The 16,018-nt window shown below is 52.1% G+C and overlaps 1 protein-coding gene across 9 annotated transcripts in view; it reads right to left on the bottom strand.

The window, feature by feature from the left end:
* Nucleotides 1–16,018, bottom strand: part of RGS3 (regulator of G protein signaling 3) — a 131,666-nt gene that overhangs the window by 57,974 nt on the left and 57,674 nt on the right. For 8 of the 9 annotated variants that reach the window (XM_032240433.1, XM_032240430.1, XM_032240438.1 and 5 more), the window contains 2 exons: nucleotides 10,630–10,673; nucleotides 3,093–3,215 (listed from right to left, as the gene is read on the bottom strand). In XM_032240433.1, the coding sequence (XP_032096324.1) occupies nucleotides 3,093–3,215; nucleotides 10,630–10,673 (167 nt within the window). The remainder of the gene's footprint in view (nucleotides 1–3,092; nucleotides 3,216–10,629; nucleotides 10,674–16,018) is intronic. The other variant, XM_032240432.1, reaches the window with a different exon arrangement.

Here is a 16,018-nt window from a genome sequence, read left to right as displayed (position 1 = left end):
AGAAATGGAGACCAGATGGCCCCAGACCCTCAGCTTTCATGAAACTCACAAAGCCTGAAGAAACAGAAAGAGCCATGGGCCCAGTGCCGAGATGGGACCACAGAGGCCACAGCAAGGGTGTGATCTCCCAATTGTTCTTTAAGTCCATCTTCCTCTGACTCCCTCCACCTTCCCAACAAGCATATTATTTCATCTTCAAGGCAAATTGCACTTACTATGTTTTATGAATTCGGGAAGAACTTTACATTCCTTAAGATTTTTAAAGAATCCCCCATATCTGGGTGTCAGCTGACACTGTTGAAAGGAGCATAGGGGTTTGGGGCATTGCCTTCTAAACACCCTTTTTCCAGAGAGGCATTTTCCAAGAGGAGGTGGGGTGGGGGGATCTAGGCAGTGTTTTCCTTTGTTCAGCAGAAGGTACAGCATCCACAGAAAGAACACAGAAAAGGCACTCAAAGGTGTGCTACTCTTGAGGTCAGGAGTTCGAGACCAGCCTGACTAACACGGTGAAGCCCCATCTCTACTAAAAATACAAAAATTAGTTGGGCATGATGGCATGTGCCTGTGGTCCCAGCTACTCAGGAGGCTGAGGCACTAAAATCACTTGAACGCAGGAGGCAGAGGCTGCAGTGAGTGGAGATCATGCCATGGCACTTCAGCCTGAGCGACAGAGCTACACCTCATCTCGGAGCAAATTGGTCTAGCAGGACACTTATATCCGAAGAGCAAGCAGCCAGCTTCCGGGCTCTGTCTGGCCCTTCCTCTTCTGCCCTGGAGACAGCGATCTTAGTGGCCAGCCCTTGGGAAAGAGGTTCCTGGTCACCCAAGGCTGCCAGGACCTGATGGAACTTAGCACAAGTGGACAATGCTGTGGAGCAGCTAGACAGCCAGCTGGGCCCTGTCAGGTTGCTAAAGCATTCCTGGAACTCTTAGGGCTGGAGAGAATCGTATTTACCGGAATTCCTCTCAAGAAGCATTCTGTTAGTGTCTAGAAGGAGTAAGTTGCTAGGACTCTTTGCATGTGCATGGTGGCGGTAAGGGATGGGGAAGGTTGAGCAGTGAGACTTCTAGGGCCTGCCTGACAATAGACGGTTACATCATGGCCTTCTCAGGAGGGTGGCCCAAGTAGGGTGTGCCGGTGTGGCTCTAGCCCCAGTTCTTAGGCCCAGGAGGTAATTCCAAGGCTGTCCCAGCACTCGGGCCCCCTCCTTCATCCTTCTCCTGTCCAGCACACAGCTTCTCCATGGAACACATATTTGAAGAGTTTGGGTTTGAAGAGTGCCCAAATTACTCTGCCCTGGATTCCCATACATCCCAGTGTGGCCCTGACGCCAGGCCTCAAACCCTCAGGCCCTTCCAGGGTCAGCCAGCCAAGCCCAAAGCCTGCAGGAACCAGAGCCTGGCTCAGAAACAGCCTGCCTTCAGTCACCCTCTGTCCTGCTGAACCTGAACACAGAGAGATTCTCCAAGGTATAGAGAAGGCTGCTGCTAACACACTCCAGACTCAGCAAACTCTCTGACGGTGACACACAAAGAGCTCTTTCCCCTAGAAGAGAAGACACAAGCCCAAAGGAAAAAAAAAACTGGGGAGCATGGGTTCAGCCATTCGACATCCCAGGGGGCCACCCCAATGAACAGGAAGTGACCTGTATTCTGACTGTGACTAACCCAGGATCAGTGGGGCAGGGCAGCCTATAGGCATGGTGACAGGTCTGCTCAGTAGAAGAACCTGACAGTGGCAGCCAGCCAGTGTTGCAACATACCACCTGGAGCTGGGCAGGGGTAATGCAGTCTCCATTGCTATGGCTGAGCGAGCGCCTACTGCATACCAGGCATCGTGCTATAGCCCGTATGTGCACCCTCTCATCTAATTCTCATGACAACCCCTGAGGGAAAGGACTATTGTCCCAGGTCACTGATGGGGACATCAAAGCACAGAGCAGCCAATTGACTTGCCCGAGGTCCGACTACCAGCTGATGATAGAATGTAGCTCAGAAGTCCATAGTCTTCCCACTGTCTTCCCTCATCCCCGTTATTCTTGCCACTAGCTAGTGTAAAACAAGAGAACATTCACAGCTAAGATGATGTAATTCTTAGATCCTCACTCCTTTTGGGAATAGCTGGGGAGCTGCTGTCTACCACTGGCCCTCAGAAGAGGCTGCCAACCACCTCTTCCCACCTCCTGCCTCAGCAGACCTGCCCTCCACTGCCCCCTGCATAGGCCTGCTGCCCATGGCATGGGGGCCTGAACGCACCAAGGAGAAACACAAAGGCCAGTGAGTTTATAGGCTGCAGCCCTCTTTCATCTATCCTCTTCCCCTAGATCCAGCAGAGCAACCACCTCAGCAACTTTTGCAGCCAACCAGATCCAATTCCCAAATGGCCAGCCCTTGTAGCAAGAGAAGGGACCCAAATGACTCACAGATGAAGGAATATAACTGTGCGTTGTAGCTGGCATTGGAGTGTCAAGGGGAAGGCTGTGTGGTCCAGCTCCTATCCCATCCCCTCTTCCCAGGCGCTGGATGGGCTGAGCAGTGCCCAACCCAGATCAGCCTCCCTTGGGAGTCTATAATCTTCCCTGAGGCTCCTGCCAGCCAGTCCCCAGCCCCCAGCAGTCCACACTCGGCTCGACTTGGCTCTGGCCCGCATGGAACTATATAGCATACAACAGCTTCTGCTGCAAACATCCCCTCCATCGCATCCGCCTGGAGCCAATGTTAAACACCAGCGTGCTGCCCCTGGTCACAGCCTACCCAATGGCAGAGGTGAACGCATGCTGGGCAGCATCAGGGAGGCCAGCCCAAATTAAACCTTGCCATAGGCAAACCAAGGAACAGAGTGCAGAATGGATGGGCCACGCTCAGTTTGGCTGTGTCGCTCTACACGAGCACTGTCAGACCCACTCAGCAGACCCAGTGACACGCCAAGGGAGAGAGACATTCGAGCACAGGCCCCTGCTTACCGAGAGCTCATTGCCCAGAGCCAAGTTAGAAGCTCAGGCTGGCCCCCAGCTCAATGCAGAGGCTCAAGGGTCCAGGCTGGCTGCGGGGAAACAAGGCAGCCAACCCACAGCCACGGTGAAGGCCCTTACCTTGCTGTCCGTGGGCGACGCTGCCAGCTGTTGCTGCTTGGCGATGTTCTCCGACAGGCACCAGCACACTCTCTTCTTCTGCTCATGCGAGTGCGCTTCCAAAGTGAATAAGCACTCTGCCTTCTGACGTCAGGGAAAATAGAGAAAGGGAAGGTCAGGGCTGCTCCCTGGTTCAGGGGGCTCCCCGGCCCAAGCCCATCCCTGGGCTCCAGAGGGCGAGGCTGCAGCCGGGAGGGGAGTATCCGCCAAAAGCCGCAAATGCACACTAATCCCCAGCGACATTGAGGCAGCCAGAGGCACAGGAAAGTGGGTTCAGGGACCAGCTGCTGGCGAGCTGTGGGCCCACAGATTGGGGGCAGGGAGGGAGGCAGTGGCTCTCAACACAGCAGAGGCCTGTGGAGAGCTGGAGGACAGAGCCAATGAGGTCACCCCCAGGGGCAGCAGCACAAAGCAGCAGCTGGAGAAGCACGTGAAGAACCCAGAGGGCCAGGCCTCGCCTGATGCTCTGTGGAGCCAGGAAGCCTCCCATCTCCCCCGGCTCACAGAACCCATCTCCCTCACAGCATTCTCTGATCCCAAAGCCAAGGCTGAAAGGGTGGTTGGATGGGCATCCCAACAGAACCAAAACGGCAATTCAGGGCCCTTTGGAAAGGCTTTGACAGGCAGAGTCTTGTGGCCCTCTGCAGCCCCACTGCCCGGCCCATGATCTGGGTCTAATCAGTGACTGTTCAGCTCAGTGGAGGGCAGCAACATCCCAGGCACTGCTGACATTTAGGTCCTGCTTTGCTATTGAACCTTGTTAAGTACTACAGTCTCCTCTCCCCAACTAAACTAGAAACTCCTTCTAAAAAGGCTTTTCCATCTGGGCCTCGTATAGTGCTTAGCAAGCAATGGCTTTGGTAAGCTCTGGTTGCCAGGAGGGACTTCTGGGATGAGGTCAAATCCAGGTCAGCTTTGGCACAAGCACCAGGGAGCTTCGGGACCCAGATAGTTGCCCCTAAAGCAGTCAGAATGTGCTAGGGGCGGGGCGGGGACTGTGGCACATGCCCAGGATTGCCATCCACAACCGGGTACTCTCATCAGGGGATTACAAGCTCTGTCTGCCTCCGCTGGAATTTGATTATAACCCCAAAGGGCTGCGATTAGATGAACTCAGCCAGGGAGCTAAGAGCATCAGCTGATCCTTTGGAACAGAAAAAAAAAAAAAAAAAAAAAAGACAGCATTTCTATCCAGCCCTTTCTCATTTTGCAGTTGGACAGGCCTGGTTTGAAGCCCAGCTTTGCCATCCCAGCTGCCAACCTCAGGAAAGTCACAAGCTGCCTGTGAGTGGGGATGTAATGGCATCACCTGGCTCTCAGAGTGGCTAGGAGGGCAAGCAAGGAGGACGGCAGTCAGGCCTCAACAGTCACTAATGTTACTATTCAGTAATTCATTTGTTTAATAACGATTTATTGACTGGGCACGGTGGATCATGCCTGTAATCCCAGCACTTTGGGAGGCCGAGGCGGGCAGATCATGAGATCAGGAGCTCAAGAACAGCCTGACCGATATGGTGAAACCCCGTCTTTACTCAAAATACAAAAATTAGCCAGGTGTGGCAGCACCAGCCTGTAATCCCAGCTACTTGGGAGGCTCAGGGAGGAGAATTGCTTGAACCCGGGAGACTCGGTTGCAGTGAGCCGAGATTGCACCACTGCACTCCAGCCTGAGTAACAGAGCAGGATTCAGCCTCGAAAAATAAAATAAAATAAAATAACTATTTACTGACAGACTAAGCTCAGGCTCACAGATTAGGGGTGAAGACAACAAACGAACAATTAAATAAATAATATACAGCCCTCCCTGTCTGTGGGTTCTACATCCATGGATTCAACCAACAGAGGTTGGAAAATACTTGAAAAAATATGTTAGGCTGGTCACACTGGCTCACATCTGTAATCCAGCATTTTGGGAGGCCAAGGCAGGAGGATTACTTGAGCTCAGGAGTTTCATACCAGCCTGGGCAATACTGTGAGACCCAGTCTCTACAAAAAGTTAAAAAAAAATTAGTTGGGTGTGGTGGTGTGGGCTTGTAGTCCCAGCTACTTGGGAGGCCAAGGTGGGAGGATTGCTCAAGCCCAGGAGCTTGAGGCCACAGTGAGCTATGACTGTGCCACTGCACTCCAGCCTGGGTGACACAGCAGACCCTGTTTCAAAAAAGAAAATTCATCTGTACTAAATATGTACAGATTTCTTTTCTTGCCATTATTCCCTAAACAATACAGTTTGACAACTATTTATATAGCACTTACATTGTATTAGGTATTATAAGTAATCTACAGATGATCACATGGAGAATGTATGCAGGTTATATGTAAATACTACCCCATTTTATATCAAGGACTTGAGCATCTTTGGACTTTGGTATATATGGGATCCTTGAACAAATCCCTGGTACATACCAAGGGATGACTGTAATTGTAACACGTGAAAATGTCACCAAGGTCATAAAGGGAGAGGCCGCATTTGAGGTGTTCAGAAAAGCCCTCTTAGAAAGGGCAACACACAAGTTAAGGTCTGAATGGTAAGAAGAGGCCAGCAAAAACAATTTGGGAGAAGCTGTTCCAGAAACAGCGAATGCAGGCCTTGAGCTGGGGAGGACTATCGCATCAGCTGATAGCATCCAGGGACTTCTTCTACCCTGCATCCAATCCAACCCTCAGGAATGCCACCCTTCAGAGCAGGGGACACATCCCATGCTGAGTGTCCCCATGGCTCCAGCCATTCTTCTCACGCCCAAAAGTGCTCAGAAGTTGATCTTCCTAAAAGCATCTGGGGAGAGTGGGAAGAAAGCCCTGCCTGCTGGTTTCAGGGAATTGGGTGGTGTGCTGAGCACTCCTGGAGCTTTCACTTCACAACAGGTTCCCTCTGCTTCCTGGAACCCTCTAGCCCATGGCAGGGGAAGGATATGGCCAGCCAAAGACCCCAAGACTTCCCAGGGAGAAGCTAGGTGGGGCAGATGCTGTCCAGAATGCCCTCTGCTCCCTGTCCCCAGTGTTCTCATACCAAGGTGGGAGATGAGGTGGGAACTGTGGGCCCTTCCAGCTTGGAAAGGCCATCCTTCCAGGAAGCTCGAGCCTCCCAGCCCTGCTTCTACCCAGCCAGGTGGGCTTCAGCAGATTCCTTCATCTCCCTGAGCCTCCATGTCCTCTCCTCTTTCTGTTCTGAAGCAGGAATTCTGCCTTACTAATAGTTCCTTTTGTTTAATCATCAATTTTAAAAAGAACTTTCTAGACCAAGCTGTGGCTCACCCCTGTAATTCCAGCACTCTGGGAGTCCAAGGTGGGTGGATCAACTGAAGTTAGGAGTTCAAGACCAGCCTGGCCAATATGGTGAAACCCCATCTCTACTAAAAATACAAAAATTAGCCGGGCATGGTGGCATGCACTTGTAATCCCAGCTATTCGGGAGGCTGGGGCAGGAGAATCCCTTGAACCCGGGAGGTGGAGGTTGCAGTGAGCCTAGATCCCACCATTGAACTCCAGCCTGGGTGACAGAGTAAGACTCTGTCTCAAAAAAAAAAAAAAAAGAAAAGAAAGGAAAAGAACTTTCCCACTCATGATCTCATGTTGATCTTGACAATGCAGTGAAGAGGCAGGGAGGGCATGAATTGTTGTCTCCATCTTATGGAAAGGAATGGCCAAGGTTCAGAGCAGCTAAGGACCTCCCTGAGTCTCATCACCAAGGGGCAGCAGAGCTCCAGCTCAAAGCCTTGGAGAACCACATGCTGAGATCTCATCTCCAACACCTGGGGAGGTCTCATCACCTGGTAAGGCTGCCACACCTGTGGCTGGCAGAAATGCTCCCCCTGCAAAGCCTCCAGGAGAAACTCTGCAGGTAGCTGGGTCTCAGAGCGGCTGCAGAGTTCACTGGCAGCTTTTTGTATAACTGTCCATGCTCTAAGCTCCAGGATGGTGTCCCCGTCCCTACAAAAGTGTGAAAAAGCTCCTCCCATGCTGGGAGGACCTCTCACAGTGAAAGAGCCACCTACCCCCAATACTGAGGCAGCCCCTCAAATTCCATGCCCTGCACAGTGCTACGCCCCTTACCAGTCATAACCTGGCATTTCTTTCAACGTTGCAAGGTAACAGCCACGATTATGCCTATTTTACTGACACCACAAGAACCAACCTCCGCTGCCCTGCCCTGCCGCATGGGAATCTCCTTTGGAAAGCCATATTTCTTCACCTGAGACGGGGACAATATTGCCTGACTCAATAGCAGAGTGTGGGGCTAGGTCTCTGACTCTCAGAGCTTGAAGGTGTAACACCCAGAAGGATTCCAAAGCATGGGGCAGAGCTGGCTGGTTTAGATGGGCAAATGTTTTTGGGAGACCTGAGTTCTGGAAACTGGGCAGGCCAAGAGAGAGCACTAAGCCAGCCCTATTTAGGGAGGCTGAATTCCCATCTGCCTAAATCTGTCTAAACTGGGGACACTCATTACCTTCCTGGCTGCCCCCACAGGTAAACCATCTCTTTTAATCCATGTTGTGATCCAACTCATCAGTCTCAACATTGATGCCCACTATGCCCTCAATACCAGGCTCTGGGGTCAAGGCCATAAGCCGCCCTGAAGGCTTCCTCACGTAACACACTCAGGCGGTGTCTCCTGACTACGGGGTGGTCAGCCAAGCACAGACCTTTCAGATGCACCAGCCCTGACCCAGAGGCCCTGGGCACAGATCTCTGCATTTAAACATGGGCATCCTGAAATCCAACGAGACACCCAGCCCCTCTTGGCCTCTTTAAAATCCCCCTCTTCCCCTACCTCCTTGTGCCTGGATTAACAGTATCTTTGTAAAAACCAAAACTTCCTCAGCCATAAATTAAGTTGGTTTATTTGCTTTCACAAAAATTCTGTCATTTAATTCAGCTCTCCTAATGACCCTGTGACATAGGTAGGAAGGAAGGCAGCTGTTACCATTTTTCAGATAAGAAAACTAAGGCTCAGGGAGGTTATGTCATTGGCCCCAGGAAGTCTCGGGAGAGGAGAGATTCACCATTTGTCTTCCACCTCCTCCAGAGCCTGTGATCTTGCCATATTTGTATAACTGTATATGCACATTACAAAGAATATGAGCTATTCCTCTTAGCTTTCTTTTTGAAAGACCAATAAATCATTCGTGATTTCTCTAATGGAGAGTAAATGAATATGAAAAGCCCTTCCCCTTGTTCTTTAACTGACAATTACAATAGCTACCATCTATTGAGCACTCACTGTGTGCCAGGCTCTGTGCTAAGTGCTTTGGATGCAAGTCTTATTGAATCTCATTTAATCATTACCATAACCCTGCAGGGTAGGCCTCATCAGCCCTATTTCAGAGATGAGTTTGTAACTTGCCCCAGATCACTCAGAAAATGGCAAAGCCAAGATTCAAATCTAGGTCTTCCTAACTCCAAGACTCTTAAATTAATGGAGCCAACATCGGATTCTAGGTTAGAGACTCATCCCCAACCAAGGTGCCCATTGACCCAGTTGACTTCAGAGCCCCCTGTACTCTGAAGCCAATGTAGGCTGCATCTGTCCAGCACATTTGCGGAAACTGGGAAACACACCTGTCTAGGGCAATAGAGACCCAGAGCCCAGGACTACTTTAGGACACCACCACCCAAGACCTTGCAGCTGGGGAACAATCAGAGTTGCCACCACCCAGACAATTGGGCCTTTCTCCAAAAAACGTCTCCAAACCCTGACTCGCTTCCCCCTGGTTTCTTCTCTGGGTGCCACCTGCATGTCAGGCAACAAACAGAAACCACGTGTCAGAAGTTCCAACTAAGATGTTGAATTTCAGGCTCTTGACAGGACCCAAAACCACCCATGTTAAGAGTGGCCCAGGCTATGGAGCAAGAAGGCATCTTGTCTTCCCTGAAGTGCAGACGTACTTCTCATAAATGGCAACCCATTAAGAGAAGAGAGAGGCTTCTAGCTGCCTGTGAGCTCAATCCCACAGCCCCTGGGATCAGATCACCTGGCACTTTACTGAAACAAAAAGCCCCAAATCAATATCCCTTCACAAGCTCTGGAAGCTGGGAGGTCACAGATCCCAGGGAACCAATGGGGCAGAAGTACTTTTCTCTGGGAGTAACTAACCCAACCTGGCAGGAAGCTCTATTGGCATTAAAGAACCTGGAGCCTCCCTTCAGGGACTGCCCCAGAGAATCAGAACCCAGTGTGCTGAGGCCGGAGGAGGAGCCCAGCCTGGTTACGGCTTCTCCTCTCTGCTTGCTTGCCTCTGTGGAACTAAACACCCTCCAGCACTGAATCGATTCCATCCGCCACTTCCTGTGCCACAGGGAGAATGTGGCTGACACAGGGGAGGACATCCAATGCCCTCTTGGCCCTCAGGCCGGCATTTCAGGCAGCCCAGTTCCCCAGCCGAGCCCCGGCCACGTCCACTGCCTCTTCAGAACTCTCTGCCCTCCCCTAAAGCTAACTTCTCATCCACTGTCTTCTCCCCGTGGGGGCTGTTCAAAGACTATCTCTAGGCCTTGTACTTCTTAGCCAGAAACTAAAGGAATGATTTTCAATCACAAACTGTGTACAAATTCCTTCTCAAAGGGTTGTGTTCCTCTTGGCCAGCCAATACAGACTATGTCCCACCTCCCACAAAACAGGTTCCCTGGACCGTTGCATGAGACAAACTTAAATGGAGGCAGAGGGCAGGATGTGTCTAATGAATCCTTGCTTGGATTAGACACTGCCCTGCTCACATTAACAGAGTCACAAGGGTGGGAATAGAAAATTCGCTGAAAATTGAAAAGTATTTGTATAGCTCAGTGGCTCTCAAATTTCTCATCTTCAAGGATCTCTTGGGTTAACCCCCAGGCTTAATGATATTTTATCTACCAAACCATATTAAGCATTAAGTTACTTGCCAGATGTTGCTCAGCAAAAGGCACAGCACTGCCCATCTAAGCTTCTGATCAGACTGAGATAACCAGGAATCTCAACCACACTGAGTGGGTATCATTCCAGCCTGAAGCCCAGACACTTGATGTTTGCTTTAGCCTATATTATCTGGCCCAGGTAAAGGTACAAATACTTTCGGGCCTTTTGAAACACTGACAAGACCCTGTAGGAGGGGTCCTGGGTGGTACTTCCTGGAAAACGTGGAAGCAAGAGGCAGGCACAGGAATCAGGGCAATCTCTAGAGGAAGGGCTATTAACCAGTAAACAGGTGATGCACAGTTGCCCGGCCACAACCCCACTGAGATTTCCACAGGAGTTTAGGAGGTCCTGCACGGAAGATCGCAAGGGTCTGTTCTAAGCACTTGCCTGTCCACTGATCTTTCACACGGAAGTGAGAGAGGCAGGGACAGGCACTGCCAGTCCCATTCTACCTAGCAAAAAAAGCTGCCACTGTGGCTTTGCCCAGGACTTTGGCATGACTGAGTGTGGAGACTGGCATCAGAACCCTGGTCTAGATCCCATCCCAGCGTCTCCCCTCAAGCACCAAGACAAAGATCTCTCTCCTCAAATCCAGAGGAAAGGACTCACCTCTGCTAGATAGAGCACGCAGAATTTCAGGTCTTCTGACGAACCTTTGAGGGAACAAAAAGGAAGATTTGCATTAGAACTACCACAGTCAGCACCCAGCCCAGGTGTGTGGCACCTCCTGGGAAAAGAGAGAGGCAAGCATGGGAGGCAAGAAGTCTCTGGAGGGAAACTGGCTAAGGAACTACCAGGGTAATGTACAGCTGTAAGGCATTTGCCTGCAGCTCAACCTGGCCCAAGGAATGCTGAAACCTCATCCCCAGGAGAGGTAGCCAGGAGCACCCTCTGGGCATCAGGTACAGGGAGGGAGCCCTCATCCATCCCAGAGGACTCCTCCCTTCCATGATTTCTGCAGTGAGAGACCTGGAGGCAGCACACATTTGGATTTTTCTTTAAATGCTCCAACTGCCCTTGCCGTTCTGAAATTCAATAGGGAACTTGTTTCCCACCAAGGAATGGTGGGCTCCCCAGTCATAAACTGGGTGGGGCCCAGAGGTGGCTTCCAGGCCCAGGCTTTACCTCTCTGTGTGTTTTCCTAGAGCCCCCTAACCCCTGGCTCAGGATCCCCATCGCAACCACTCACTAAATCCTCTCCACCTGGGAGGCAGCTGGGAGGGATTTGGCTGTCAGCAGCTCCCTCCTCCAGCAGAGTCAATCCTGAGGGCAGGTGATTGCTCAGAGAGCTTCAGAAGCAGGAGGACCAAGAGATGACACCAGCTTCCGGGAAAAGCTTCCTGAAGGAGGGCCCTGTTGAGTTTGAACTCAAGGTGGGAAGAAAAGACATTCCAAGAGGAGAAGCACAAGTTGTGCTCAAGGGAGAGCAAGTGCAGAGATGCCGCCCTGCGCCTTCCTCCAGGACAACCGTCCTGACCGCTGCAGCCACTCCTCAGGACCTGGCGGCACCCCCACTTAGGGCACTTGTCTGGGCACAGGCCTGGGATGGTTACTCCCTGTGACCATACAATGGGCCTCGCTAGGCAAGCTGTCATTGTTGACGGAAGCAACCACACAGCACGTAAAGTAATAAATGCTTAAAGGGTCGTGGAATCTTAGAGTGCCACAGCGCTCCGTGCCAACCACTGCTCCCAATGCTTCCCATGGAAACACTCCACCCTCACAACAGCCCCTGGAAGGCAGGGCTCTTTTCATCTAAGACTCATGAGAAACTGAGGCACAGATGAATTGAGTAGCTTGCCCAGGAGTAAGGAAGAGAATCAAGATTTAGACCCAGGTAGCCTGGCTCCAGAGCCCACACTCCCACCACTACACACCCCACCTCTCCAATGCCCACCACATAGGCCCTACCCAGCACCTCTGCCATCTCAAGGCACCAGGACAGTGCTGGGCTCAAGGTAGAACCCCTAACACATACTTGAAGTAAAGAAATTGTCAAAGAAACCAAAATTAGTTGCAAAGAGAAGATGGCAAGATAAAAATGGAGATTGTGGGTCAAGACAATTCCTCCGAAAAGCAGCGAATGAGGGCCCTGGTATGGGTGAAGTCCAGGCCCCCTTGAAGCAAGGTATCTGGGCAGTTCTGAATCAAATCTGTCCCTAAGGCCTGGGGCTGCCAGCCAGAGCCAGTTAAAAAAATCTCCCATAAGTAAAAGAGGGTTCACTTCCCACTTAGGGAGAATAAATCTTTCTACTTCTTCCCACCTAGTGATGGGCTGGGGAGGGAAGGAGTCCTGCCTAAGAAGTCCATCACATTTAAGAAAACTGTAATTTCAATGCTTCTGCTGGTTCCTTGTGTTGCTGAGGGTGGAGACAAGAGGAGGTGGTTTCTTTTGTTTAAGAGAACACACTGGGATATTTCTTTGGCTTTCCAGAGGCAGACCCTAGTGCCAAATGAGAGTCAAAAAAACCTATATAAAAAAATAACAGAAACTTGGGGGTTAGAAGCTGGCAGCGAGAAAACAGAAGGTTCTAGAAGGGAGAGGAAAGCCCAGGAGATGAGAGCCTCAGGGAAACAGGAGGCCGAGGTTGGGGAAACACACCCTAAGTCATATACCCTATGGCAGGGAATGGTGGATGGATTGCCTTGACAACTTTTCTGTGCTGTGACACCCCTGCCTCCTGCCCCAACCTCCCTGCATTACTGCAAACTTTCCCTGAAATCTGCTCCATGTCACCGCCTTGTGCTGGCAGCACTTTGAGAGGAGGATGGAATGGGGGCAGCGCTCAGCATGGTTCAGAGCCTCATAAAAGAACAACAAACTGAGGAAGCCAAGGGTGCTGGAGAGGAGTTGCAGCTGAGAAAAAGCAGCTGCAAGGGGCTGATCCGGAAGAGAAACTTCTGCCCTTCTAGAACATTAGAACTGGGGGCTAGGAGGGAGGAGAAAGGCAGGACACATCGGGGTTTTCCTTTAAACATTCCAACTACCTTGGTCATTTTGAAATTCAACAAGGAGCCACTGGGTTCCAGAGTGGGCCTTGCTTCCCACAAGGAATGCATGGACCATGCAGGGGGGATCCCTGATCATGGGCTGGGTAGAGCCCAGAGATAGCTTCCTGGCCATATCTGACCCCTCCGTCATTTTCCCAGAGCCCTCCTTCATCTGGTCTGAGATCCAAAACTCAATCATTAAGCAAACCCCCTTCGCTCTCTGAGGCAAGCAGGAGGGGTTGTTATCCCCATTCTCCAGACATGGAGACTGAGGCCCAGGGAGGGAGAACAACATGAATAGGGCATACAGGAAGTAAGTGGCAAAGCCAAGCTTTGAACCAAGGACCACCTGCCTCCAGAGCCCGTGCCCTGATCACCATGTCACACTTCTGCCCCTCCACCAGTTACTTGTCTGCATTCCACCAGGCTATTAGCCCCAGAAGTGACAATGTATCCCTTCCACTGCTACCACCCCAGCACTGCTATCACTGATGTGGGCTCCAAGGAGGTGCTCAGAAAATGGGGACTAACCAAGTGTTAACTTCAAACATTCCTGCAGCAGCTGGACGAATGCAACTGACTTTCTGCAACTGCGTACCTGGCTCCAAGGGGAATGAGAGCCCAAGAATCAGCGGGACATTTCCAGGCCACTTCTGAGACACCAAAGCAGGCCAGAAAGACACACTGTGGGCGTGACGCTGGCTGCCTGGGAGGCAGCAACACAAAGAGTAGCAACACCAGCGGGCGGTAGAAGCAGGAAGAGACCACAATGGGCCCTGGCTGACCGGAGATGTACCAATTGTTAGCACCAGCTCTCTGCCTGTTCCCATTACACTGCCATTCGGCCCTGCTGAAGCCTGGGGGAAGCTGGCAGGACAGGGGCAGACAGGATTCAAGTGACTACCAGCCAGGAGCCCTGCGGGAGAAGTGCACCCCCAGCTCCCGAACTGAGGCAACACTTCTGCTCTCCTTTTAGGCATTCATTCACCCAACAAACATTGATTGTGCACCTGCAGTGTTCCACGCCCCAGGCTAGGGCCTGGGAATACGCTTGGCCAGTGGAGCTAAGGACTCTTCAGACAAGTTAAACAGGGAGACCTTGGTCCCTAGTGTGGGGCTGATTCTCTCCTGCCAGGGAGCAGCCCTTGCCAGCCCCAGCCAGCCAGAAAGGTTGGGTGTATTCCTTGTTTGCCATCTTCTTTGCCCTAAATTGAATTCTGCATACACAGTGATTTGAAAGAGACAAATAAGAAACCTAGGAGTCATAAGCAATATTAATCAGAGACCATTCTGCCAACAGAGGCTCCAGCTGAGGTCCCAAATGCATCCCTTAAAAGCCTCAGGCCCTTGCTGCTACAGTGGGTCTCCTGGGGCACAGGGGAGGCAGGCAGGAAATCGGGCGCCAGGACTCAGAACATTGGGTCCTGTGGCTCCAATGTGGACTGCAGGAGAAGGGGTCACTACACTTCCGTGAACCTCTGGACCCACAAGACTGTCTCAGGGGAGTGGGGGCAGCTGGGGGAAGGCAAGGGCTCCACTGGTTCCTGGGAAGAAATCTAAGCGTTGGATTGTGCACCTAGAGATGGAGCCATTTCCATCCCTCCTAGCAGCTCTCAGGCTCCCTGAAGGTGGGCCCCAAACCATCTGTCCAAAACATCCAGGGCAGGCAGAGGCAATACACACACTCACACACACACACACACACACACACACACACACACACACACACACACACAAACAAACACGCCCCTCTCCCACGCCACTCTAAGGGGCTCTTCCAGCCACAGCGGTCTCTCCTGAGAAGTGCTGCCTTGACCATCCTCAGCCCTTGTGCAGCTTGCCCTCCATCTATAGGGAGAGGAAGCCATGATGCCAGGCTTGCACAAGGCTGCGGCTCAAACGCAGCTCAGCACCTGGAGAGCCTCTCTGTGACACCTCAAGATCCCACACCACCCACCTTGACCATCACCCCAGTGGAGGAGTATACCCCACCTCTACCTTCAAGTCTTGGGCCTGGGGGCTCCAGAAGGGGAGATTCCAATCAATTCCCCATCCAGGCCCCCAGAGGAGTAGAGGCAGGATAGTATAGGCATGGTCCAGCTGCTCACAGCAAGCTCTGGGGTTCTGTGTGTGTGGTGGGAGTGTCAGAGCTGGGAAGGACACAAAGGGCTGGCTCCACCCTTAGTTCCCAGTCAAAGAAACTGAAGCCTGGCAAAGGGAAAGAGCCAGCTAAAGCCACACAGCACAGCACACAGTGCTACGCCCAGACCCCAGACTCCCAGCCACTGCCCTCGGCCCCTCCCCCTAACCTCCACCTCCACCCAAATTGTAGCCAGTTTGAGCCCTGCTTCTTTTCCCTCCCTCCTTCTTGCAGGGAGCTGAGCAAACCAGGGTCCTGGGTTACGGCTCCAGTCTCATAACATGCACAACAGAGCAAGGGTTCCATTCTTCCACCAACTAGGGCCTATTACCAAGCCCTGACCCATCCAGTGCTCCTCAAATGTGACTGGGTCCTAGACTGTCTGGGCTGGGGGCAGGGAGGGGGAAGCAGAGAAGAAGGGACTTGGTGTGAGTGCATGTGTGAATATGCACACTGCAGCCAGGCTGGAGGGACAGGGAGAATGGGCATACGGGAGGCTGGGTGTGAGGGAGCCAGGGAGGCCTGGGGTGTATGGAGAGGAGGAAGGGAAGCCCAGGACGGAGGCCACTGGAGCTCCCACCTGCTGCCCTCCAGCAGGCATGGGGAGCTCTGGGAACGCCAGTGCTGGAACTGGGGTTGCTCAGGTTGGCTCCTTCCTGCTGCTGCCTTGTGGTCAGGATGAGCCCGCCTGGAGGGAGGGGCTGACCCAGTGAGGTGACTTGCTTTTCCCTTCCATGGGCAGGAGAAAGGCCAGAGCCTGTGAAGGAGAAGTTGTCAGTGGCTTCCTGTGGGGAAGGGAGAGTGGAGGTTCACACACGGAATGGGTTTCCAAGGAGGAACAGCCAGGCACTGAGCACGCAGGGCGGT

This window comes from Sapajus apella, unplaced genomic scaffold (genome assembly GCF_009761245.1).
Source record: "Sapajus apella isolate SASKATOON/1434 unplaced genomic scaffold, GSC_monkey_1.0 scaffold46, whole genome shotgun sequence".
In the NCBI taxonomy this organism is placed as follows: Eukaryota; Metazoa; Chordata; class Mammalia; order Primates; family Cebidae; genus Sapajus; species Sapajus apella.
Note: the sequence above shows the minus strand (reverse complement) of the source record. Positions and strands in the feature narration are given on the sequence as shown.